General features: G+C 38.8%; 2 protein-coding genes and 1 long non-coding RNA gene across 7 annotated transcripts; 2 read left to right on the top strand and 1 right to left on the bottom strand.

Annotated features, from left to right (window-relative positions):
* Nucleotides 1-930: 930 nt before the first annotated feature.
* Nucleotides 931-7,713, bottom strand: LOC131326189 (uncharacterized). 3 transcript variants are annotated; one of them, XR_009199927.1, is made up of 4 exons: nt 7,508-7,713; nt 7,193-7,394; nt 1,877-3,240; nt 931-1,605 (listed from the first exon to the last, which is right to left on the bottom strand). It is a non-coding gene; the product is annotated as an uncharacterized LOC131326189 (long non-coding RNA). The 3 variants fall into 3 exon arrangements; XR_009199925.1 differs by having other exon boundaries at nt 931-3,240; XR_009199926.1 differs by having other exon boundaries at nt 931-3,240; nt 7,503-7,611.
* Nucleotides 7,714-12,503: 4,790 nt separating this feature from the next.
* Nucleotides 12,504-19,316, top strand: LOC131326188 (KH domain-containing protein At2g38610-like). 2 transcript variants are annotated; one of them, XM_058358849.1, is made up of 7 exons: nt 12,504-13,191; nt 13,353-13,447; nt 14,652-14,803; nt 16,712-16,828; nt 17,430-17,546; nt 17,740-17,883; nt 18,664-19,316. In XM_058358849.1, the coding sequence occupies exons 1-7, from the start codon at nt 13,109-13,111 to the stop codon at nt 18,808-18,810; spliced, it is 855 nt and encodes a 284-aa protein (XP_058214832.1). In that variant the 5' UTR covers nt 12,504-13,108; the 3' UTR covers nt 18,811-19,316. The 2 variants fall into 2 exon arrangements, with proteins under 2 accessions (XP_058214832.1, XP_058214833.1); XM_058358850.1 differs by having other exon boundaries at nt 12,722-13,191; nt 13,356-13,447.
* A 1,737-nt stretch (nt 19,317-21,053) lies between these two features.
* LOC131326187 (protein RETICULATA-RELATED 3, chloroplastic-like) lies at nt 21,054-22,945 on the top strand. Of its 2 annotated transcripts, none has more exons than XM_058358846.1 (2): nt 21,054-21,131; nt 21,525-22,945. In XM_058358846.1, exon 2 carries the CDS (start codon nt 21,602-21,604, stop codon nt 22,700-22,702), a length of 1,101 nt encoding a protein of 366 aa, XP_058214829.1. In that variant the 5' UTR covers nt 21,054-21,131; nt 21,525-21,601; the 3' UTR covers nt 22,703-22,945. The 2 variants fall into 2 exon arrangements, with proteins under 2 accessions (XP_058214829.1, XP_058214830.1); XM_058358847.1 differs by lacking the exon at nt 21,054-21,131 and adding an exon at nt 21,135-21,427.
* Nucleotides 22,946-23,681: the final 736 nt, after the last annotated feature.

The following is a 23,681-nucleotide window of genomic DNA, read 5'->3' as shown; positions in this document are numbered from 1 at the left end:
GCCTCTATTGTGTGTGGGTGTGTATATGGGTGTGTGTTTTGGGTGTGGAGGTAGAATTACTCATACCATATACTATTAGATGCTCCTAGCACGGCCACACTGTGTCTCAAGGCCCTTAACTATGAGACGGAAAATCATTAACCGTTCACTAATAGATGAAAAATCATTAGATGCTCTTGGAGACAAACAAGTGGCGTTCTAGGACCCTTGACCACCGCACGCTATTTGTGATATCCCAAGTGATAGTTAAGGGTCCTGACGGCACGTGGGCAAGGCTAAATGGTGCATTTTCGCTATATTATTGGACTACAAGCTTATGACAACAGTCAAGTTGTTTTCACTAAATGGTATTTGAGGAGAATGATCTGCTCAGAATGATCTACTCGTCCGTGAAGGAGAGAGTTCACAAAAAAAAAAAGGTCTCGACAGAATTATATATACATATGAATTACTGCCATTGTCAGTGCAAAACTCAAACTGTGCATATACATATGAATTGCCATTGGCTGTAATAAATCTTGGATCAAAGGAATTCCTTTTTCCTGCCGAGTGCCGAATACATCAGATCCGAAAGCGACCAGGCCGAACAAGGATTATAATCTTGTTAGTTGAAGTGGGATGCTTTGTCATGCTCCCCTCACCCCCTACCGAATGTATTATTTTTATTATATATATTTATTAAAAGAATGTGTACGTGGCTCCAAGATACTACTCCTAGACTCCTAGTAAACATAATTTAAGGAGAAGAAAACACACGATAATAATACACTAATGACTGTTAGTAACCAACCAACAACTTTATTCCTTGGCTGATAACATAACAGCAGACGTTCCACTCGGGAATTTATTTGTGAAGACGACTACCATATCAATATCAAATATCAATAGTAAGTAGAGCATTAACTAAAGGAATCACAGTTGGTCCACAAGGGAATCAATGAGCATTCTTTCTTCTTTTATTTACAGTATTTTTTTAACTTAAAAAATTAAGACACAAGATTACAATCCCAACTAGGGGCATAAGTAGAAATTACATTTGTGAATTATAAAAGAGGGCTATGACGTCCCTTTAGTTCCTCGGATTTTGGAGGTATAGAAAGGACATTCTTTCGGTGGTAAAATTTCCTCAGAGCAGTCATTTCTGTGCACAAATTTTCCTGAAGACATGACACCACATTAAGAGGCAACAAAGAAATTGTTCAGCATAGGATTTCATCCTGTAAGCCACCCAGCTAGATATCGTGATGGAGTAAACATTTCAGTAAAAGAATACTAAAAAAGATCAATCCACCTACTTCCACCATCAATGGCTCATTAAAAACACTGAGGAAAAAATATGGTAACGGACAAAGAGGTGTCCTTCTTCACATCTGTTATTAGGGTCTGGATCTGATACAGCACCAGGCAATATCCGTGGACCACCAGTTTGAATGCCACCTATGCACTTTGACCTCTTGCTTACCTCTTAAGCTTTACTTAAGTAGGAGTATCATTCAACTCAACCCTGTCTTCCACTCTCCTCGTCCATTGGCCGCTTGCTCTGGGTGAGACGTAGTTGTTATGTTTTTTTGCTCTCTTTCGGGATCTTCGACAGGTCTAAAATCCCTGTAATCATGCACAAAGGAGTGTTGCTACGCCTGGTCGCATTTTCCTCCACACTTCTATGAAGTAATAAACTGTCAAAACAAAGTATCATGCCATGCAAAATTACTTGGCTCTTACATGGAGTAGCAATAAAAAGGAGAAAGGGGCCTACAGTTCTACCAATTATAGGATGTTCACATTTAATGCATCAAAGAGCACAGTACAGACATTAATGGAAGCAAAATACTAACAATCTTCAAAGCCATTATTGCAAAACGAGGGAGCTCCATACCACATTGATGACCAATCTACCCTTCTTGTAGTAGATGACCAGACCAGACCAGAATCACTTCTTCACCTACTCAATCAATCCACTCCTTCCCAATGGGCTCTAGCCCAGATGCACTTCATTAATCCTCTAAACTGGGAGGTCTTAGGTCCAAACTTCACTACAGGCGAGAAGTGTTGCCGTGGTGGTTTATACCCCACGTCCCTGTCCCTGCCCCTTCCCCCTACATATAGAGTAGTGCAAGTTCTCGCAACACATGAAAAAATAATAATAATAATAACAACTCAATCCACTCATTCGCTATCTCACATCACAGAGGCTATCTTCAGAGTGCATCTGAATTGTCAACATCAACAACAATCTCCCTACCATGTCATTTCATTGCTTTAGATAAGTGGCATATGAAGAGTTATGATATATAACTAACAAGGTCCACAATGACAAGCTTAACAATGAAAACCAAGAATGATTGGCTACAAATGTATTACAAGTACTGTGTGTTGGATTAAGCATGCACACAGATTATAGTTTTTCACCATTACGACATCAATGGATGTGTATAACTATTCTATAGCAACTATTATACGATAAGGAATTAGTACTCCCCACGCTTTTCTTGAGCAAATTGGAGTTGTAATGATAATCCAAGTTACAGATATGATGAACCCAATTGGAAAAGAAAAAGGAAGAAGCCGATCGGAAAATTACTTCTGCTACCTTTATAACTTGCTGCCCTGGCCCTGGAACTGTCAGAAATTGAGAAGAACCTGAAACTTGGGAATAAAGAAGCCAGAAAGAGATATATAATCGATGTAGAAAAAAATATTATCCAATAAAACGACCAGTTAGTCTGACTATTTGAATCGGGTTTGATAGTTTTATTATCTGTCAAATGTTATTTTACACATGCATATTGCGTGTAGGATTTCAAGTTCAGACGTCGAAGGATGTGTATGCTAGGAACCAAGTCGTTTCAGTAAGCAGCCAATGCACATGATTGGGGTGTCGCTCGGAAACCTCTTTCATTGAAAAGAACAAAACAAAAATCAGGCTCTCATGAACACTCCATAAGACAGAAGTATTTTTCAATTCAGATGGAAATATGGTTCAGTAAAAGAGTACTCGAAGACTCCCCATTATAGAAACACAAACAATAGATAACAGGGACTCAAAATCTAAGCCGTGGTTGTGAACCCAATCCAAACGGTTAACACCAGCTAAGTAAACTTGATAATAACATTTCCCCAAAGTTCAAAAGCTTATGCAAATACACAACAAATGAAAGAGAATGAAGATTAAAGGTACATGGAAAGCCTGAAACATCAAATGAAGCACTTCATTCTTCAGGAGTCCATTGGCAATGCTTCCTGCACCACAGCAGAAAAACACCTAAAGTCAACGAATGGCTAAACAGTTGAAAAAATGTAAATAAAGTATGATTATGCAAGTCCAATTCTAAGGACATCATGCACAAGAGGAAATTTTCTATACAAAGCAATAAGATCCTCACCATGTTGTAGCCATAAGTGATTCAAAGAACATACAAGGTCTAAGGCTCTGCCTTTTTCAAGCCAGACCATGGTGTGGTCATAATCTAATTCTCAAACAATCGTAGGCAGATTTGTTTTACCTCGCATATAACCAACCGAACTTTACAATCAGAAGTTACCCTGGTTGAGTTGGACATCCTGGAAAGCCTGAAGAAAATGTTTCTCTTATCAAGCTAAAACCTTAGGCAAAGGGAAGGAAACTTGAAAGTTGAAAACTATATGGTGTAAGCCATTGCAATGCTTTATTTCAAGCCATGTGACATTCCTACATATCTGGAAAAAGCAGCCAATCAATTACATTTACAGTCTGCAACATGGCTCAGCAATATGCCAGAATGTGCTCAGGAGTTTAAGAAGCAGTGTGCAGGCTTACAGATAAACAAAAATAGGAACAACCTAAATGATTAAACTACTTACTTAAAAAATAGGGCAAAGTCCACTTTGACCCCCTGTGGTTATCGCCATGTGCAGAAACCCCCCTCATGGTTTAAAAGTGAGCACATAACCTACCCGTGGTTTCTAAAAGGGGGTTCAACGCTTACGCCGTTAACGGAAAGGATGAAATGTCTAATATGCCCTTGTATATATCTATACACGCACAGTTTTGCCTTTCAAAAAAATTGGGTTTTGCCTTTCAAAAAATTGAACAGAGAGAGAGATAGGTTGAGGACACCGTGGGGGAATCTGGGGATGGGTAATGCAAGGCTGTATTTGTAATCCGGGGATGGGAATCACCACCGTGGGGAATTTGGGGATGGGGGAATCTGTAGTTGATTGCACTGGTGGGTCGGCGTTGGGAGGGCGGGATCCGAGACGGAGTCGAGTTGAGGCGAGGTCTGTACCAATTCCGGCGACGTCAAACCCTCTCAAAAAACCAGAAGAAATTGAAAAAGAAGAAAAGATGGGCCTCCACCTCGTTGGCAACCGATTTCGGCGAGTCCGCCATGGTAAGTTGAGGTTCTGACTGGGTGGCCGTTGGGTATCATTTGGAATTTGTAATGATGCTAAAGGTTCGCCAGAAAAAATGGTGAAAACATGTGGTGGGCGGAAGAAATGGGGAAGATTATGGAGAAGAGAGAGAGTGGATTTTTGTACACATTTGAGGGCAAAATGGTCATAAATCCATGTATTTTCACTGCCTCACACGCTTGCAAGGCGAGTGTATAACATTTCCCGTTAAAATAGACAGAAAAGGATCTATCTGCTCATTTTTAGAAACCACAGGTAGGTTATGTGCTCACTTTTAAACCACGAGGGGGGTATCCGCACATGGCGATAACCATAAGGGGTCAAAGTGGACTTTGCCCTAAAAAATAACAAGAATACTCGAACATTGAGCGCATTTTGTTAGATATAAAAGATCCAGTAAACCAACAAGACAATGATAAAAGATAATATCAACAACCAAGTTGAGTTGCCAAAGTAGCAGAGAATCTGATTCCCTAAATGTTTGGGGAAGAGAAATAATACCAGATTTAAACACAGGCAATGCCAATAGCTACGTATAACAATTACCATGGCAACTTAATCCCCATTAAAAGCATTTACAAATTAAGGAAGAAAGAGTATTAAATGCAAGTTTAAAAGTGATACAATGTGAAGGAATTAATTTCAGATGTATAATTCTCAGATGATCTTTGGCTTCTGCAGTGTATCACATTTGGAGGGCAAGTATCGAGGATTTTTATTCAGTTGGCTGCAACAGAGGACCAACTCACTTCTGCAACTATTACGAGTGGTAGGGAGTTTCTCAGCTCCTTTCGCATGCTGAAATCGTCTCAGAAAAAAGGAGCTTTGTGTGAGACTAGGGGCATTCGTGGGTTTGTATTGAGGTCTAGTTGATCTTTTAGTAGTTTCTGCTTTGGTTTAGTTGCATGTTTGACTCCTCTTGTATCCTCTGCTGGCTTGTATTCTGGCCTTTCGTTCTGGTTTGCTTCTGGTGTTTAGGTTTTCATTTTCCTGTGTCGTTGTGCTTAGTTGGTAGGTGCTAGGCTTGAGGTCTGGGTTAAGACTTCTCCTGTACTTATGTATTTTTGGCTTGGACTTTTAATAAGAATTTGTACTTGTACAAAAAAGAAAAGAAAAGAGAGAGGTTAAAAAGCATTACAATACAAGTTGAGTTCTTCAATCTCACAATCTGTCCTTCGACAGCCAAAATTGGGTCAGCCTTGGTTACCAAAGCCCTAGTTAGCACAGTTAGTTTGACGGGGCGACGAGGAAGTTCATTGTCAATGCCCAAGCCAATAGGGCATGGAAAATCATTCATAGTACATACAAGATCCAAAAATAATTACTAGTAAAAAGCAAAACAATGTCTGCCAGACAAGAAGCTGTAGAGTGAGGACATCCGTAAGTTTAAATGTGCAATAATTGAAGACGTTCCTTGTTCAGACAAGGAAAACAATCTCGTTCCTGCCCAAAAAAACCACTGAAACAAATAAACGTCAAACTATTCTACAGATGATGCTCATCTAAACTCCCTATGAAAGAGAGCCAAAAACATTCTTCCTTCCCACCATCCTACGAGTTTCTTCAATCATGTAGCTCTGTGACGTCAGATATCTAGACAGTTCCAAATTCAACCCCTTTAAGCCTTTTCAATAAGTATTACTATCTTTTGATATAGGCTACATAATACATACAACTGTACAAGAACCTTTGGCAGCGAAAACCATCCATAAACAATAAACACAAGCTCATCTTAAAAAATAAAACTCCACGATAAGACACGCGAGCTCTCTCACCATAACAGAGGTATTTTCCATCACAAAAAGGCATACTCTCTTCCATCACCGAAAAACCATGCTTTCTTCCATCACTGAACTCATCCGTATTAACGCTCATTTCTTGAAAGAGGAAAAGAAAAGACCAATCATCGAACGAATGCAAATATTTTACATTTGGATTAGTTTCTCATTTCTTAAGTTGATACTACGTAACATACTACCATTGCAATTTGCATCAGTGCATAAAGCAAGTGAAAACATCTAGATTGTAACCGTAGATGTTAAGAGTGTAAATTGTATAACATCTAGATTCCTGAGCCAGTGAAAACAAATTAACTAAAGGCAAAACAATCCAGGTATAGGTTCTAACATTTACGTGACTGCTCGATATGTGTTGAAAGCATTCTGCATCAACCAAAAGTTTATCTTTTTTCTTTCTTTGGTTCCATTCCTGTAGTAGGAAGAAGAGACAAGGCAAAGCTCTTATTCTTTTTCCCTCTAAAAATCCTATTGATTATTGTTTGAAGTGGATAGGAACAATAATCAATTGGATTTCAAAGTTCTTTTTCCTCGATTTCTTTAATGTTGCATGTCCTTAGCGTCAACCATTTCAATCTATCAAAGTCCCATTCCGTTTACAATTTCTTTCATAATAAACAAACAAACAAAAAGAAAAACTCTCTTTCCCTAAATAAACACCATCTCATAGGCGAAAACTCCCCTTTTTTTTTTTTGGTCCCCAATGGAGAACCATAAAGCTGAACTGGCCGGAAGAATTGAAAAAAAGGGTGCCAGTGATTCGGTGAATGGAATGACACGAAACATAAAAGGTTAAGTAACAGTAGTAGCAAACAAAACAAAGAAAGTGGGAAAAAGGCATACGGGGAGGGTCTAATTTGGTGATGTGCTTCGGCAGCCAACCACAAAATTGAGACTTTGCTTGAATGTATCGCAGCTGGTGCATAACTGGAGATCTTCTACTATTTATTCTATTTAGTACTATAAAGAAAAGATAGGGTGTTTTGTTATTAGTTATTTATTACCTGCCCATGAGCAGCTTTGTGAATCGAAGAATATTGAAGAGCATTTACCATCACACAAGAGCATTCCGGCGAGTTACGAATTGATCCCCACTGCAAGTGCAAGTGCTGCTTCTTTCAACCATGCCCCAACTCCGTCTCTGTATCTTTCTGCTCCTCTATGGCGAGACACCACTGCTATCATCCCCCATCGCTTCTCGTCCCTCTGGTTCATGTTTGAGCAACATCATGAACAAACACGAATATTTGAGAAAATTAAACAAACAAAAAAATTCCAAATGTTTGATCTTTGTTACAAACACAAAAAGCAAACCTCACGTTATAATTTTAACCCATCTTCCAAACCCTTGGCAACCACCACATTCTCCCGCGGGCGCTCTCTCTCTCTCTCATCCCCTCAGAGTGAATTTATTCCATGATTAAAATGGATCTTATCCAGTGTTGCCAAATATATTTTCACAAAAATAAAATTCACTTTGATCATTTCCGAGATTGTATACTAATCAGTAATCGATTAATATAATTTTGCGGCACATTTATATTATTGGAAAATTCTACAACTTGAACAGTTTCAATAAAAAATAAATCCGGGATAAATTTGCAATTACACGGTGCAAACATCATTTTAAATAATCTTGCAAGTTCAAGATGCGAAGTCCTTATTAAAAGGGACCGACATCGTTTTGTGGAATGTTGAAAACTTGCGACAAACACCACGGCGTCGTTTCCTCGATTAAACAATCTCGCATGTTGACGACGGGAGGTTGTAAAATGATTTTACAAAATCAAAAGGGATGGGCTGGACTATTTGCAACCACAAAATTCTTATACGTAACCTGTTTTAAAATAAATCACTTTCAAATAAAATTGCCCTTAAATGAAATGACGTCGTTTGGCTTAAGGTCATCCTATTCCTCCCCATTCTTCTTCGTGATCCTCCCACCGTACCACTACTACTAGTCACCTCCTCTCACCATAGTCACTCCCGCCCACCTCCTCCTTTCCCAATCCACTCCTCCTTTCCCAATCCATTCCACGATGGGCGGGCCAAACTTCGCGCCAAATCAAACGTGAAGTTTCTCACAGTTCGTAACGTGAGTTCCATTTCAATTTCATTTCTCACAGTTTTGACGTCTCTCTCTCTGAAACTGATTTAATTCCACCGCGCATTTTCACATATGCGCTATACGAAGCATTATGCATTTTGAATATGCATTTTTAACCCAAAAAAATACATGACGCATCTTTATAAAGTGTTTGGGTATTAGAATCTGAATTTTGTAAACATTTTCAACATTTTCAATCTGAAATTGTCTAAAATTTTCAGGAATGTGTATCCGACTATGTCGGGGAATTTTTTTTGAAAATTTTGGATACACAATGGTGGTGGTTGTGTGTTAAGTAGAAGAGAAGAGAGAACCGGGAATGTTTGTAAATATTTTCTAAACTTTTTTGAATGTGTATCCAAACATTTTCAAGTTTTAAATTTTTTTGATTGTGTATCGATTTTTTTTGTTGGTGTTAGTTATAGAGGTGGTGGTGGTAGAAGACCGGGGGAAGATAGAGGGGGGAAGGGGAGATTTCAATTTTTTTGGGTGTTGGTGAAGGCGGCGGTTATGAAGGTGTGGTGGTGATGGGTGTGGTTTTCGGGAGTGAAGAGAAGAGAGAATTGGGAGGGAAGGAGAGGGTATTTTTGAAAGTTGATGGATATTTGTTAGGTTGTGTATAACAAATTGTTATAAAACTTGTGGGTTAGGCTTAAAACAGACTACGTAAAGAAATTTTGTAATTGTAAATAGTCGGGTCCAAACCAAAATTAAAAAATTGGCCTAGAGTCCGCTATAGCATGTTTCTAACCCACTAGGTCCACTAATATGTATTTGACAAAGCATAGAGTCCACTACATTTAAAAAGGGAAATAGTGCCTGACAAAATTACCCTTTCCATTCAAATCCCATGCTTTAGCCCATTATCCCCCATTACCCGTTCTACGTTTGAAATCCCGGCAGTTACATTGGAATAGAGCGACAGAAGATTCTTCTTTTCTGATACACTGTATATAAAGTTATTGTACATATATAACGTTATATACTCGTTCATCAGTTCACATTTAACGTGAGATACTTACATTTTACGTTATATACTCATTCATCAGCTCGCATTTAACGTTATATACTCATTCACTCATGACAGAAGACCACATATAACGATATTAAGGATGCAAACCTAAAATGATTTTGGTTGTTTATAATGTCAATATAACGTTATTGTACATATATAACGTTATATAACATTATATACTCGTTCATCAATTCACAATTAACGTGAGATACTTACATTTTACGTTATATACTCATTCATCAGCTCGCGTTTTAACATTATATACAATGTAGTATCAAACCTTAACACGCCATCAATTTCAATATATCCAAAATATACGACCTAAGTTAGCGGGCAAGTCAAAACTTGATCAAAATGAAACATCATTAATGTTCGAACCATCGAAGACAAAGTTTGTTCAAACCCCCACAAAAAATAAAAAATTAAAATTAAAATTGTCCCAATGACACCATCTCAGTCCTTCTCTATCACCATCTCATTGGTTCATCCGTGCTGGAGGATCCATCCTTGCTATTGGCTGGACATTATATGTTCATTCCACAGGTACCAACTTTTTATCTTTCTGATTTGGTTTTGTCATTCCTGCAAAGATACACAGAGTTAAACATATGCAAACATATATAACCTAAACACTAGCATGGTAATAAAGTAGATTCAAGAATCATGTATAACCTAAACACTAGCATTCAAATATAGTCATATATGTTACCATAAATAACAGTAGACAATCCTATATGAATTGGTCCGCGCAGCGGTCCTAACAGACTTGAACATATAACCATATATGTTACCCAACAACAGTTAAACAAAAGTACAAAAACATTCCAAAGCCAGCAAGACATTAATAAAACACGTAACATTATATAATATATATAACCATATATATTTAAGGTGAAAACATGATATATAACCTTCCGCAAGTCTACTGATCATATATAACATTATATCAAAACTAATATGGAACATGTAATATTTGTATGCTATTGCAATACAATGAAAATGATACGGTATATCATATATAACCATATATATTTAAGTTATTGAATTGGTCCACGCAGCGGCTTATAGACCTGAATATATAACCATATATAAACTTATAAAATAGGCACATATAACGTTATATATTATTAACTGTCCAATTGTGCTTTACTAATGAGTTCTTATATATACCTTGAATTGTACTCAGTTACCAACATTGATATAACCATATATACTATCAATCGAATCCCTAACTTAATTCAACCATACCATATCAGATCAAAGATTGATATAACCACATATACTCACAATCAACACTCTTATCTTAACTTAACCAATACCTAACCGATTAGAGTTTGATATAACTATATCTACTTGCAATCAAAACCCTAATTTAACTGAGCCAAACCATTTATATAACCATATATACGATGAGAAACATAATCTACTCAGAGCAGGGTCTCAGAGTCGACGGCTACCAATCATAAATTTTCCCCTGGATGCTGTGTACAAAACCCTCAATCACAGGGCAAATAACTTAGGTTTATAACCATATATACGAAGAGAAACATACCTGGTGTATCGATTGCTTTGTAGGATCTGATGAAGGCGATGGAGAAACGAAGGCGAAAAACGGCAACTAGCACTGAAACGAAGGCTACTAGATCTGACGAAGGTGAAGAACGGCGTCCAACTGAAACGAGGGCGAATCAAAGGCGACTAGCGCAACGGAGACGAATGTGGGTGAACAGGTGCGATCGTTGGTGAACGATTGCGACTGACGAAGGAGGGCGACGACGAAGGAGGGCCGACGATGACGAAGGAGGGCCGACGACGATGAAGAAGGACCGACGACGAAGAAGGACCGGCGACGAAGAAGCCCGATGACGACGAAGGACTCTCAGTCTGGTTCGTTGGGTCAATGGCTTGTTTTTTCCTCTCAGTCTGGTTCATTTTGGAAATGGGGGGAGGGGGGAAAGGGGGACGGGTTTTGTAATGGGAGTAAATGGATATGTTTGATATGAAGGAAAATACGAAGATGGAGAAAAAAACGGGGCAATTTTTTTTTTTGAAAGCAGGAGTATATTAGACTAATCAGGATTATTATATCTTTACTAATAGATTAGTGGACTTAGGAGGTTACAGAATTTAGAAGTGGACTTCGTGGGTTTGGAAAGTGGTATAATGGACTTGAAAAAAATTCTCCCAACAAAAATTTGGTTTTAGTTTTCAGTATTTGGTTGATATTTGCTCTACACAGAAAGTTTTTTAGAACAAATCCTAAGTCTTAGATTTATGCAAAAAAAAAATAAAAAAATTATAAGTAGATAAGATTGGGGCTATAGAAAACTTAGCGAAGTAACATAATTTTTAGTCGAGCAACAAAGCCAAAACTTGAAAAATGACTCACGATCGTGCCAAGCAAAATATATCTTCTATCATGAAGATAATATTTTTATCTGGTAAAATATCTTTTTATCATTTGCACAATTAAACTTCAAAAAATAAATGGGCGTAAATCATCACACCATATACTTGTGCTTTTAGAGAGAATCAAACACTCACCTTTCATATGGAAAAAGTGAGAAAATATCATTCGGCATCAAACCCGTTGGCCACAAATTTAGGCTCTATTTCGAACTCAGGGAAAAGAAAAGAAAATTAAAGAATTTTTCCTCCTATTGTTTGGTTGTAGAAAAAGAGAGAAAGAAATAAAGATTTTAAGTGTAGTGAATAGTAAATATTCTCTCCCATTTTCTTCTCATTTTTCTTCTTTTTTATTTTTTTTTCTTTTCCCTGAGTTCCAAACAGAGCCTTAAGTTGTTTGTGAGATTTTTGAAGAATATTTTTACATTCACACTCTTGCATCCGCTCGCTTATGCATTATCTGACTTCGCCCAAACAACGGCGGGGTTCTATGAAGTTTAAAGCTCTGATTTTCCATCAATGGCGTCAATCTGCTTGGGCTGAAACTGGTTCAATAGACCCGCAAACCTTTCCCCAAACATTAACCTAGTAGAGGGAAGAGGAGGGTGAGTGAACACGCGCAGCCGTATCACTGTTTTCCTTTCGTATTTTCACTGTTGAGCCGAGCGGCCACAAAATAAATGCTTACCACGTGCTATGCCTATGGGGAAACGGCGCTGTCTGGGGGTTGGTGTCGGCCACTCTTCTGTGTAAATACGGTCCAGCTGGGACTGGCTTGGTTTACGGCATCAATTGCAATTGGCCGCATGCTGCGGAGGAGGAGGGTGTGGGAACCACTTCTCTTTCTGCTCCCGGGACTTACTGCATGTCCACCACCTGTGTCCCTCTCTCTCTGTTCATTCATAGCTCACAGTGACACTCACCAATTACTAGTACTACTTTATTACACTTCCGTACAAATGTGAATTCCAAGAGGAATCACTTCTTATCATCCTCCTCATTCCACTGTGAAATTGGAAAACCACCCATTTTTAACCCCATCTCTGAAAAAATCTCGTTTCAAATTCATCACCCACCCCACGATATATAGAGGGAAGAAAAAAAAACCGGAAACAATTCAGCTCTACTTTTATTCCCACTTCTACCAGCTTCTTCCCTTTTCATATTAAATGTTGCGGTCAAAATAAATTTACAGACACATGTACCGATAAATAAATCAAGGGTTTTTTTTCCCTCTAGCTTTCTGCAAATTTCGCAGATCTTTCGAGCTTCGACCCTTCCTTTTCTCTACCAAACCCACTTTTCCTTCTCTCTCTATCTGTCTGTACTGCCGCTAAACCCTAAACCGTTGAATTGAAAGTACTCCGTTAAAGTTTTTGGTCGAAATATCCGATGTCAGGTCTCTACAATCCCAACTTCTCACCTGCCAGAGCTGCTTCTCCGCAGATTAGAGGCGCCCCAGACATTATTAACAGGTATGTTTATGCTGCTTCTTATAATAATCACTTCTTGAAAGTTCTTCATCTTTGTTTTGGATAATATATGCTTTCCAGTCCCTTGAAGATTATACATGTGGGTTGAATCGATTTGGGGGTTCATTCATTTTTCACGTGTCCGTGCCTGTCTGAGTGTGCAGCAGCAATCACTACTTGTCGGAGCTGTTGGCGGAGCATCAAAAGATTTCACCTTTCACTCAGGTCCTTCCAATATGTAGCAGACTCTTGAATCAAGGTTAGTTTGATATCACCATTTCTCTTTTTTTATTCTAGGTTTTGTGTGGTTAATCTTTATGAGTGTTTCAGAAACTTCTAGGCACTGGACTTGTCTTTGTTTTTCGGCCCAGAGTACAAGTTGATCTTACTCGACAAGGTTTACCTTCATGAGCCATAGTATGTTTTATTTTTTGTCCTGTACTTGATCTTCATTCATGCGTCCCTCTTCATTTATCTCTCTTTTTAACTAGTCGTGTTCGGCACAGTATGTGAGACACTAAAGTAAGTTGTTTCACAATGTGGGTCAAGTTTAATATCTCCGTAGGCAAGTGGAGATGTCCTATGTTTGAAGCCACTCCAACAAAAAAATGCTGTAAACATGAAGGGGGAAAAAATTTGTCTTGGTAATTGAAGTATAGTGAATGTAATCAATGTTCAAGCCTTCAAGGGAATGGTAAATGTTCCGATAATCTTTGGAATCATCTGCTGGACTGCTTTTGCAGTGCATAAAATTATCTTACCAAAGCATAATTGCCTTTTTGTGTGAGCTTTGGCAAACATTGCTCAGTTTTTTTGGTGGAATTGTATAGCACATGACGATGGAATAATTTCTGACCGCTTGATCCCTTTTTTGAAGTTTACATGTCCTGATCGCAACATCATTTAAATGCATCTTTATATATTGAATGTTATTGGTGGTTGCTTACTTCGAATGAGAAATGCTGCATAAAGTAGCTATATCATTGTAGACTTGAAAACTTGTCCTTTGGTCTCATTGTATTTTATTATCTGGAGGCTGGTGTGGAAACTAGGAGGTCTGAATTCTGTTTCTGATGCTGTAGCAGTATTTATCGGTGTGGTTACTTTGGGAGTTCAATTTGCATTCTAGGACATCCGACTAGTTATTTGCCGGTATTGAACTATAGAAGGATAGGTTGTGGAAAAAGATCCACCAAGCTGTCTTTATTAGTGCTGTTCTTGCCACTAACCATTAGTTTGGGAGTTTGCTAAATTTTAAGTGATTCTGTTCCCTTATTTGGCATTTAAAATTAATGCATGGCCCTTTACATTCGTTGAGCAGGCTTGTAGGTCTTGCAGTTGTACGAATTCTTTTGTCTCGTGATTTATTTAGTTAGAATGACACCGTTTCTATGGTACGTTTTTTCTCCCGTACTGATTGGGGAGGTTAACTCCTATTGCCAATGCTCCTTTATTTTATCCAGAGATTCTGCGGGTGTCGGGGATGATGCCCAATCAAGGATTTGGTGAACTTGACAGATTGCGGCACAGAAGCCCCAGTCCCATGGCTTCTTCAAACCTTATGTCAAATGTGACAGGACCAGGACTGGGTGGCTGGAATGGTCTTCCTCATGAGGCAAGTGGACTCATCAGTTTCACTATAGCAACGATTTATTAATGTATATCATTTCAAATGTTTTTTTTTTGATAAGATCATTTCATCTTTATTTGCATCTTTTTCTTTTCCAAGCTACATTGAATAGTTGGATGTTGTGGTGTGGTGGTTTCTCCTCGAACTCTTTCGGATCTTTCCTCCTTCGCTCTGCTGCGAACCTGCACCAAGGCGTGAGGCGGTTGGCCGCCTCTCGCCCCTCCGACGAGCAAGTCAGTATACAGGAGAGAGAGAATGTATTTCTTAGACGTAGGGTTGCGTACCTTCTTTAGGGTTTATCCCTCCCCTTATATAGGCAAATGTACCTGCTCTCCAAGTTAGGGTAACCATGACGTACGGCGTATGCCCTTTGACGTCATGAATAACCGCCTTCCTTCGTAAACGTTCCAGGTCTTCATAGAAACGGTAGGAAGATCCTCCACGTGGCCTCATGGGGCAAACTGACCTGAATGACCGACCCAACCCGACCCGAAGGTCCAAGCTGTGAGTCAATGCATTGGGCTGCAAACCGTTGGTTGGACTCTTCGGTCCGGCCCAACTCCTCTCGGTCTTCGCTCATATTAAACAGGGCTTATGCTCATTCAATGCTGACGAGGCCAGCTGGGGGAGCTCAGACTTGGGCTCCGCCCGTTTCTCTTTACTGGGCCCGTCCTAGGCCCATTCTTGGTTCGGCCCACCACAGATGTCATCCATTTTCTTCATGAATACTGCTTACAGACATACAATGTTGGATCGTGACAGCCAAGAACTAGAGAGTTGGTGTGATGAGCTGAAACACTTGTATTGGTAGTGTTCCCAACTGTTTATCCTGTTTATGATTGTTCAATGCTAGTTGGATGTGGTTCTTGTTCTTTAATCTACCGCAATATCTCACCACTGCTTTGCAGTATAACCAAACAAGTTGTACCAGTGAATATATGAAGTAGTATCAATTATAAGATAGGTGATTTTTCCCAGTGTGTCTGTTTTATTATGTTCTTTTATTGTTTTGAATTCAAATCTTTCTTTTGCATGTTATGTGGTTGTGCTAATCTAAGGTGTTCGGCAACCTGTGGAACTTGCGCTATTGCAGAAGTTTTTAGGCCAAACCATGTTGTCGATTAACAAGAAATGCTAGCTCATTAATTTAAGATACAACTGTTTGTGAATTTCTAGTACACTTTCAAACAGATGATTTAAGCCTGTTAATCTAAATTGCTAACTTGGTTTTATTTTGACCACATATCCTTCATTTGGTAATTTTAACCCCCATTTCCATTTTGCTTCATTCGGGAATTTTAACCCCATTTCCATCTTGCTAGATTAGCGAAAAACCTTCAAAGTTCAATATTGAAGCCTGTGGGGGTGTTCAATGTATAACTGCTGCTCTGTTTCTTCAGAAGTTGAGATGTAGCTTGAAATGCAGTTATGATGATGGGTAGAGATTTGAATTAATCAATTGGAGATCTGAACAAAATTCCCATCTCACTCCACCGATACCAATTGGTGAGGGGGAGAGAGAGAGAGAGGCTCTCTTTGTTTACCATTGCGAGGGAGTTCTCTATGGAAGGGATATCTTAACTGTATTGTAGAATATTTCATGTCTTGGTAAAGAAGTTTTTGCAAGACACGCTGTCCTGTTCCTAGTTGTTGTGCTGATGCATGCATACCTTTTCGGTGTTATTGCTATTTGGCTGCGTAAATGTTTGAAGTAGAAGTCTTGTCCAACTTCCTTTGAGTGTTGGTACTTTTGGAGTCTCTCTCTGTAGGCGTGTTCACAGAACTGTGATTGTCATGTCTTCTTCCTGTATATAAGGTCCTCGCCTCTCTGTTTGATTGTTTCCCTTAAAAATTTATGAAAAGAAACATTGATTTTTGGCGCTGACATTGCAGAGATTAAGTGGACACCCAGGGATGACGATGGACTGGCAAGGAGCGCCGGCAAGTCCTAGTTCATATACAGTGAAGAAGATTTTGCGTTTAGATATTCCAGTGGATACTTATCCAAATGTAAGCTTTTAGTGTTACATAAGGGTCAATCATTTTTTATTTTTTATTTTTTGGAACAGGGCAATTTTATAAAGGGACAACGCCCAAAAACTCAAGGAAAAACCCTGAGAAGGAATTGAACAATACAAGACTGAAAATCAAATACAAAACAGCGAAAACAAAGCCCATAAAACAATGGCACAGACAATTGAAAGCAAATTTAAGATGGACCAAACACTATCTCAGGAATGCTCCACCCCAGACAAATCCTAATATTTTCAGTAGTCTTAGGAATCTTCCTCCATGAGACTGCACAGGCTTTCACTTCATTCACAATCTGCTTATCAACAATAGCAACATCATGTCCAATATGCTAAAAGATTCTAGTTTTCCTCTCCTTCCAAATGTAATAGATAGAGGCTGAGAGGCTAAGTTTGAAAAGGAAAGATTGGATAGGAACCTCTCTCACAATTGGAAATGCCCCATTGAACTTCTGAATGTAAATCCCAAGCATGAGGAATAATCTCACAGAATCTTCTAATTCTAAGCCAAATCCTTGAGGAGAAGGCGTTTGTTTTGGGAAGAATGGTAACTAACCCATTGACTTGTCTATGGAAGGTAGTTTAATTTTGTTGGGCGTCTTCTGGGCCCTAGGGGGAATTCACTAAAAAGGGTGGAAGCTACTACAGGATGTCGTGTTTACATCCGAGGAAAGGGATCAATAAAGGACCCAGACAAGGTACATACTGGGTAATTGTTTTTTATTGGGTTCATTATAGTACTGTTTCTGGATTAGGGCTCAGCTAGAACTCAGTGGAGAAGGGAACACAATACGAGAAGTAGATCTGTTGAATATCTTCTGCTTTGTTTTTAATTAGAAGTGGTCTTAGCATGTGAGCTTAATTTTGCTTCTGTGCTTTTGCAATCTCTAGGAAGAGAAGCTACGAGGAAGACCAGGCTACGAGCACCTGAATGAGCAGCTCCATATCTTGATCGAAGCTGATTTACCCGCCAATGTTATTGATTTGAGGCTAAGACAGGCACAGGAGATCATTGAAGAACTGCTCAAACCAGTGGTATTTATCTCAAACCTGAATTTTCCTCTAGCCTGCTTTATGGAAATCAGATGTACTTTTTCATTTCCTGCTTTAATGCCTGCATACTTGTGACTTATATTACAAATTTGCGATAAATTACTGGGAAGGGAGATAGGATAATGGGGTGAGGCATCCATCACTGGACTATCTGGTTTGTATCCCTTTGAATGGTAACTATGCAGTACACATGATTAAGTTCCTGCAATGTTGACGACTCTACTTGACAAGTAGTTTCGGTTAAGACTTTGAACATAATTTTGAAGGAGATTATGTCTACCTAGACCAAAATGTTTTGTCTTAATTCGTATTGTACGTGTTGATTTTTAATTTTGCTTGTCCTTTTAGTTGGATAAGTAAACTATCTCCCTTGCTCTTTTCCATTAGATATATATGCTTTCATTTTTTAATAACAAAAATCTAGCAGAGTAGATGCAAAATGAGGAAAATGAGCAACATCATACTCGCTGTTCTTTCCCTCGATCAGTTTTTTGTTTTTGGCTACTGAAATCATTTACGGAGTATTTGGCATTTAGAAGTCATTCTCTGCCACTGGCATGCTCAAAAACCTAGTCCGTTGTTGAGCATGCCAGTGTTCTTGGCAGAGTCAGCGCCTTATTTAAATGAAGTCAGTTTTTCAATCCATTTCCACTCGCCCATGCATGTTAACAAGGAGTAGCTTTGTAGCAGAACAAAGTCTACGGGATTAGCTGTCTCAATTTCTGCGCTCTCATTTTTTTGGCATTCTTGTTCTTTGTGCAGGATGAGTCGCAGGATTTTATCAAGAGGCAGCAGTTGCGTGAGCTAGCTATGCTAAATTCCAATTTCAGAGAAGAGAGTCCTGGGCCTAGTGGTAGTGTTTCACCTTTCAATACGAGCGGAATGAAACGCGCAAAAACAGGCCGTTAGGCCCACTTATCTATTGGTGTTGAAAATTTGTGTCTACTGATTGCTTCCTGGTATAATGCTCGGGTATGCCTCAATTATGCTTAGCTACCAAAAAAAAGGTTACCAGACTTTGGTGGTGAGTTTTCTAGTTGAGCTTTCTTATTATTTTGGTCTAATTTTTGAAAGACAGAAATCAAATCAGGGAAAACAAAAGAGAAAAAAGTTTGATTCTATGTAGTTGGGCAGTTGGGTTTGAATTTTGGTTTGGGGATGTCTGATGTTGTAAACTTCATTATCCATTGAATTTATTCATCTGTTAGTAGCCATGTCTAGAGTGGACTACAGCGTTGGTACAATGTAGCCGAAGGTCTTAAGCAAATGGATTGAATTTTGTAGTTGTATTATGTTTCATGATTTATGATTTATTTTCATCACTTGTATTCCATTCTGTATGAAAAAGGATCGTAGTGATCTGACTAAGTTCGTATTTGACTTGAATATATCAAGGCATTATGATTGTTTTTTTTCCTTTGTGATTAGCTTGTTAAAACTTACATTATTTTTGCTGGTAGTCATGTCTGGAGAAGAATGGATAAACTAGGGTTCAAAAAATCTCCGTTCCAGAATCGTAAGTGTAAAGATGCGGACTACTCGGACCTGAACAAAAAGACCTTATTATGAAGCTTTAACAACAGGAGGGAATTGAGTTTTATGGCTAGAAAATGAAGGAATCTTGATTGGGCTTTTGATGAGAAGTCCACAACACAAAAGTAGTTGTTGATGGGCCCGGAACTCCAATGCTTTTGCTTTCCTTCGTAAGTATTTTAAAATTGTTTTGCTCAGCAATCATTGTAGCGACAAAACCTCACTAAAAAATAACATGAAAATCTTAAAATACCAAAAAAAACAAAAGAGAGATGAATACAAGAAATATCTATGTTTGCAAATGTATGACTTTATCTCCGTGACATTGATCTTTTCCGGATTTTAGTATGAGAATCTTAGAAATATACTACTCCCTCCGTCCCTGATTTTGTGTCCAGTTTTTCATTTTGGGCTGTCCCTTAATAAATATCTATTTTGTAAAGTTAGTGGGTAAAAATTAGTGCATTGTCTATTTTGTCCATAAAAGTAGATTCCATTTTGAAAAGTAAGTGAGTAAAAGTGTAATGATGATGGGTAAGTAGAGAAAGTGGAGGAAAAAGTTGATGTGAAAGATATAATGATGATGTCTTTTTAATAAGTTGAAGTTACGAAGCAGGACACTTAAAAAGGGACGGAGGGAGTAATAGATTCCGAAACTATAGCCTTCGTATTAATTATGTGATCAGACACGTTTGTGAAATAATTAATTCTCCAAAATCATATTGGTCATCGATTTGTTTAAGAAAAAAGGTTTTGTGATCATGTTGCTATTAATTTGTAAACAACTCAATATTTTACACAATGATATGCTTTAGTATATTTTATATAATGAACGGTTCAAGTCGCAAAGAGGAACACTGTATAAAACTCCACCAAGGTAAAGACTATTACATATCCCAGGATCCAGTTGGGGGGTGGGTCAGAGGTTTTGTTTTTCACTTATCAATGCGTCTAATATTTGCTTGGGGCGCTTCTTGTGGGGTATATGGTAGGTGAGATACAGAAATAGTGTTTGTTTGTACAGAGATGAGAAAAACAACTTGAGGGCCGAATTACAGGAAATTGTTTTTGCTTGGAGAATTGTGTTCCTATGTAATTGAACTTCTAAAATCATGGAAACAGGATGAGCAAAATAATTAATGAGAATGCGACGGTGTGTATGACAATATATATATGTGTTTACACATGTATACACAAGTGTTTGTGTACGTCCGATAGTGACTGTCAATGTACGTACCATAGTTCAATGAAAGGAGTAATCAAATTAAGGTTTGAAACACTAGCAATCCATTTCTTGTTCTAGTCATGCTAAAGACACTTTTGAGTCTCAATAGACACAAACAAGTACACAAATTCATAATAGTTTGAAAATCTTCAAACACCACAGTGACAATATTATGATATGTAGTTTAGATTTTCAGTCCCCAACAATACTCCATAAAATTTGATTGCATGTGGTGTGACTACTCGAAATTTAAGATTTTGAACAAATTTTTCGAAAGGGTGGTTTTTGCCTCCATTTGATATTGTTGCTGGATTAGAAGTCTTATGATACTTAAAAAATACAAGCACAGGGAGTAAATTGAGACACGGATCAAGATCTAGGACTTTTATGTAATTATTGGGACATATATATTTGCCTGTACCCCAAAATTTCTAATCGATCCGAATCTCTACCAGCCCAACAACTACAGCAGGTACTCTCTCTCTCTCTCTCTCTCTCTCTCTGTGTTTGTTTGTTGTTGCTGCTGCTGCTGCTGCTGTTTTTGTGTGATTGAGATTTTTACACTGAAGCCTATTTGAACATGTAACATCGAGAATATTATGCAAACACCAGAATATGGGGTTCAGTAAAAAAGTACACACCTTCAGGAGTCCGATCCACACACCAGGAGTGAATCCATTCAAAGATTCAACTCAGATGTTGTACTTTCTATGCATTTAGGTCCCTCTTCTTTTTAGCATTTCTTTGGGGGCCTGAAGCAACGCCTTTGTAAGCTACTATTGGCTAGGGCCGGCGCTGCTTAAAGTTCACACATTTTTCTTGTTTTAATCCGATCATACCATGATTTAATCGTTTATTTTATCAGGGTTTGTTCGTGGTGAAGAAAAAGGTGGAACCAATATTCAAATCCGGTTTAAAATTGAAGCTCCACTTGGGGTGAAGATGCCTGTTACTGCTCGACTAATTCAGTTTCCTCCCATCTCATGGAACAACTCCAATCGGATTTTCGGAAATCGTCCCCTTTTTGATCAATCAATTTCCTTCCCTATCATATCCTTGCCTCCATCTTCCCCTCTCCACGCCGAATCCTTCCTCCCCAACCTCCTCCAAAAATTCCATCTTCCCTGCGCTAGTAGTGGTGGCAATGGCAGTGACGGTGCTGGATGGGGAAATGGCGGTGGCAGCAGCAGCGGAGGTGGTGACAGCAGTGATGGGTGGAGCGGAGATGAAGATTCTGATGATACCTCCTCCTCCTCGTGGATTGGACCGATTGGGGCCTTTTTGAATGGATGGAGATCAAGAGTTGCTGCAGATCCCCAATTCCCATTCAAGGTTCTAATGGAGGAATTGGTTGGTGTAACCGCTTGTGTTCTTGGGGACATGGCGTCTCGTCCTAATTTCGGACTCAATGAGCTTGATTTCGTGTTTTCAACTCTAGTTGTCGGATGCATTCTCAATTTTGTACTCATGTATCTATTGGCACCCACCATGTCTGTTTCCTCTTCCACCCTCCCTTCAATTTTCGCCAGTTGCCCTACCAGCCACATGTTTGAACCTGGACCCTACAGTCTTGTCAATCGGTTGGGAACTTTTGTGTACAAAGGAACTCTATTTGCTGCTGTGGGTTTCGCGGCAGGGCTGGTTGGGACTGCACTCTCAAATGGACTGATAAAGTTGAGAAAGAAGATGGATCCCGAATTTGAGACACCAAATAAGGCTCCACCTACGATTTTGAATGCAGGTACCTGGGCAATTCACATGGGTTTGAGCAGTAACTTGAGATACCAAACTCTGAATGGGGTGGAGTTTTTGCTAGCTAATGCGCTTCCGCCGGTGGCATTTAAGTCGTCGGTGGTGGTTCTGAGATGCTTGAACAATGTCCTAGGAGGAATGTCGTTTGTGGTATTGGCAAGATTAACGGGTTCGCAAAGCGTGGGTGAAGAGAAGAAGGTGGTGGTTACAACAGATGAAGATGGATCGGTTGAAAAGAAGGAGAAGTTGCTTAATGAGAGCGAGGATTCTTCAAGCAATCAGTCGACTTGAAAGTAATTTCAAACTCAATCAAATGGCTGTGCTGAGCTTCATAAGTTTTAACCTTCTCGTCTCTCTCTGTTTTTTAATCTATCTATGAATAAACCACATTAAGTGGGTTATTGAACGATAGTTAGTTGTTTTCTATGTTGGAATTATCCTGCTAGCTTGTTTTGAAGATGATCAATAGCTGATGGTTAGCTTGGTTTGTTTTCTTCTTTTTTTCTCCTGGTAATTTAAGTATGGTTGTCAGTATATGTTACTAGTTTTGATGGTTGGAAAGCTGGGTCTATCTGGTCCAATGAATTGTTTCCTCAGGATACGGACGGAGCAACTTTGATTATCAGAATCCAAATTCTAAAACCTTCTTCTCCCCATTTGTATTTATGGTTCTCCAGCCTTCAATCTTGTGGAGAACTTGCTTTGATTTCAGAAGCCTTTGCTAATTCGTCTCGTTAAGTACTACTGCCAGCTTTTTACCAAACAAAAACAGGAAGATTGTATTGCCGACAGCAGTATTACTGTACTATTTATCTTTACCAAAAGAAGCCTTTGCTAATTTCAAACCTGTGGTCGTGTTTAACTGTGTAGCGGATATAATGCCAACAATCAAGCAACAAATTGAAGGATCCCAAATTGAACACGACTGCATTTATTTGAACGAGCAAAGCTAGGAACACCACTTTAAAACACAACTCCGGACACAACTGCAATTATAGCCTTTCGATATATGTGAGCCAACATATATCGGACAATTTCGAAAACAGTTATCTCCGGAAGTTGTGTTACTAGACTTTTTGTATTTGAATATCGAATTGTACGTAGGTTATTGGAAATATATGACTACAGAAAGTGGCATTCAAACCATTCAGAAGTGGAAAAAAAAAAAAAAAACCCCCACCTGGTGCAGAGACAAAGTCAGGAATTCAACGTCCGTGATGCGAAGATTATTATTGCAAAGATAAGACAAGCTAACTTCAAAAAAATGCGA

This window comes from Rhododendron vialii, chromosome 5a (genome assembly GCF_030253575.1).
Source record: "Rhododendron vialii isolate Sample 1 chromosome 5a, ASM3025357v1".
Classification (NCBI taxonomy): Eukaryota; Viridiplantae; Streptophyta; class Magnoliopsida; order Ericales; family Ericaceae; genus Rhododendron; species Rhododendron vialii.
This window is presented reverse-complemented; position numbering and strand designations above follow the sequence as displayed.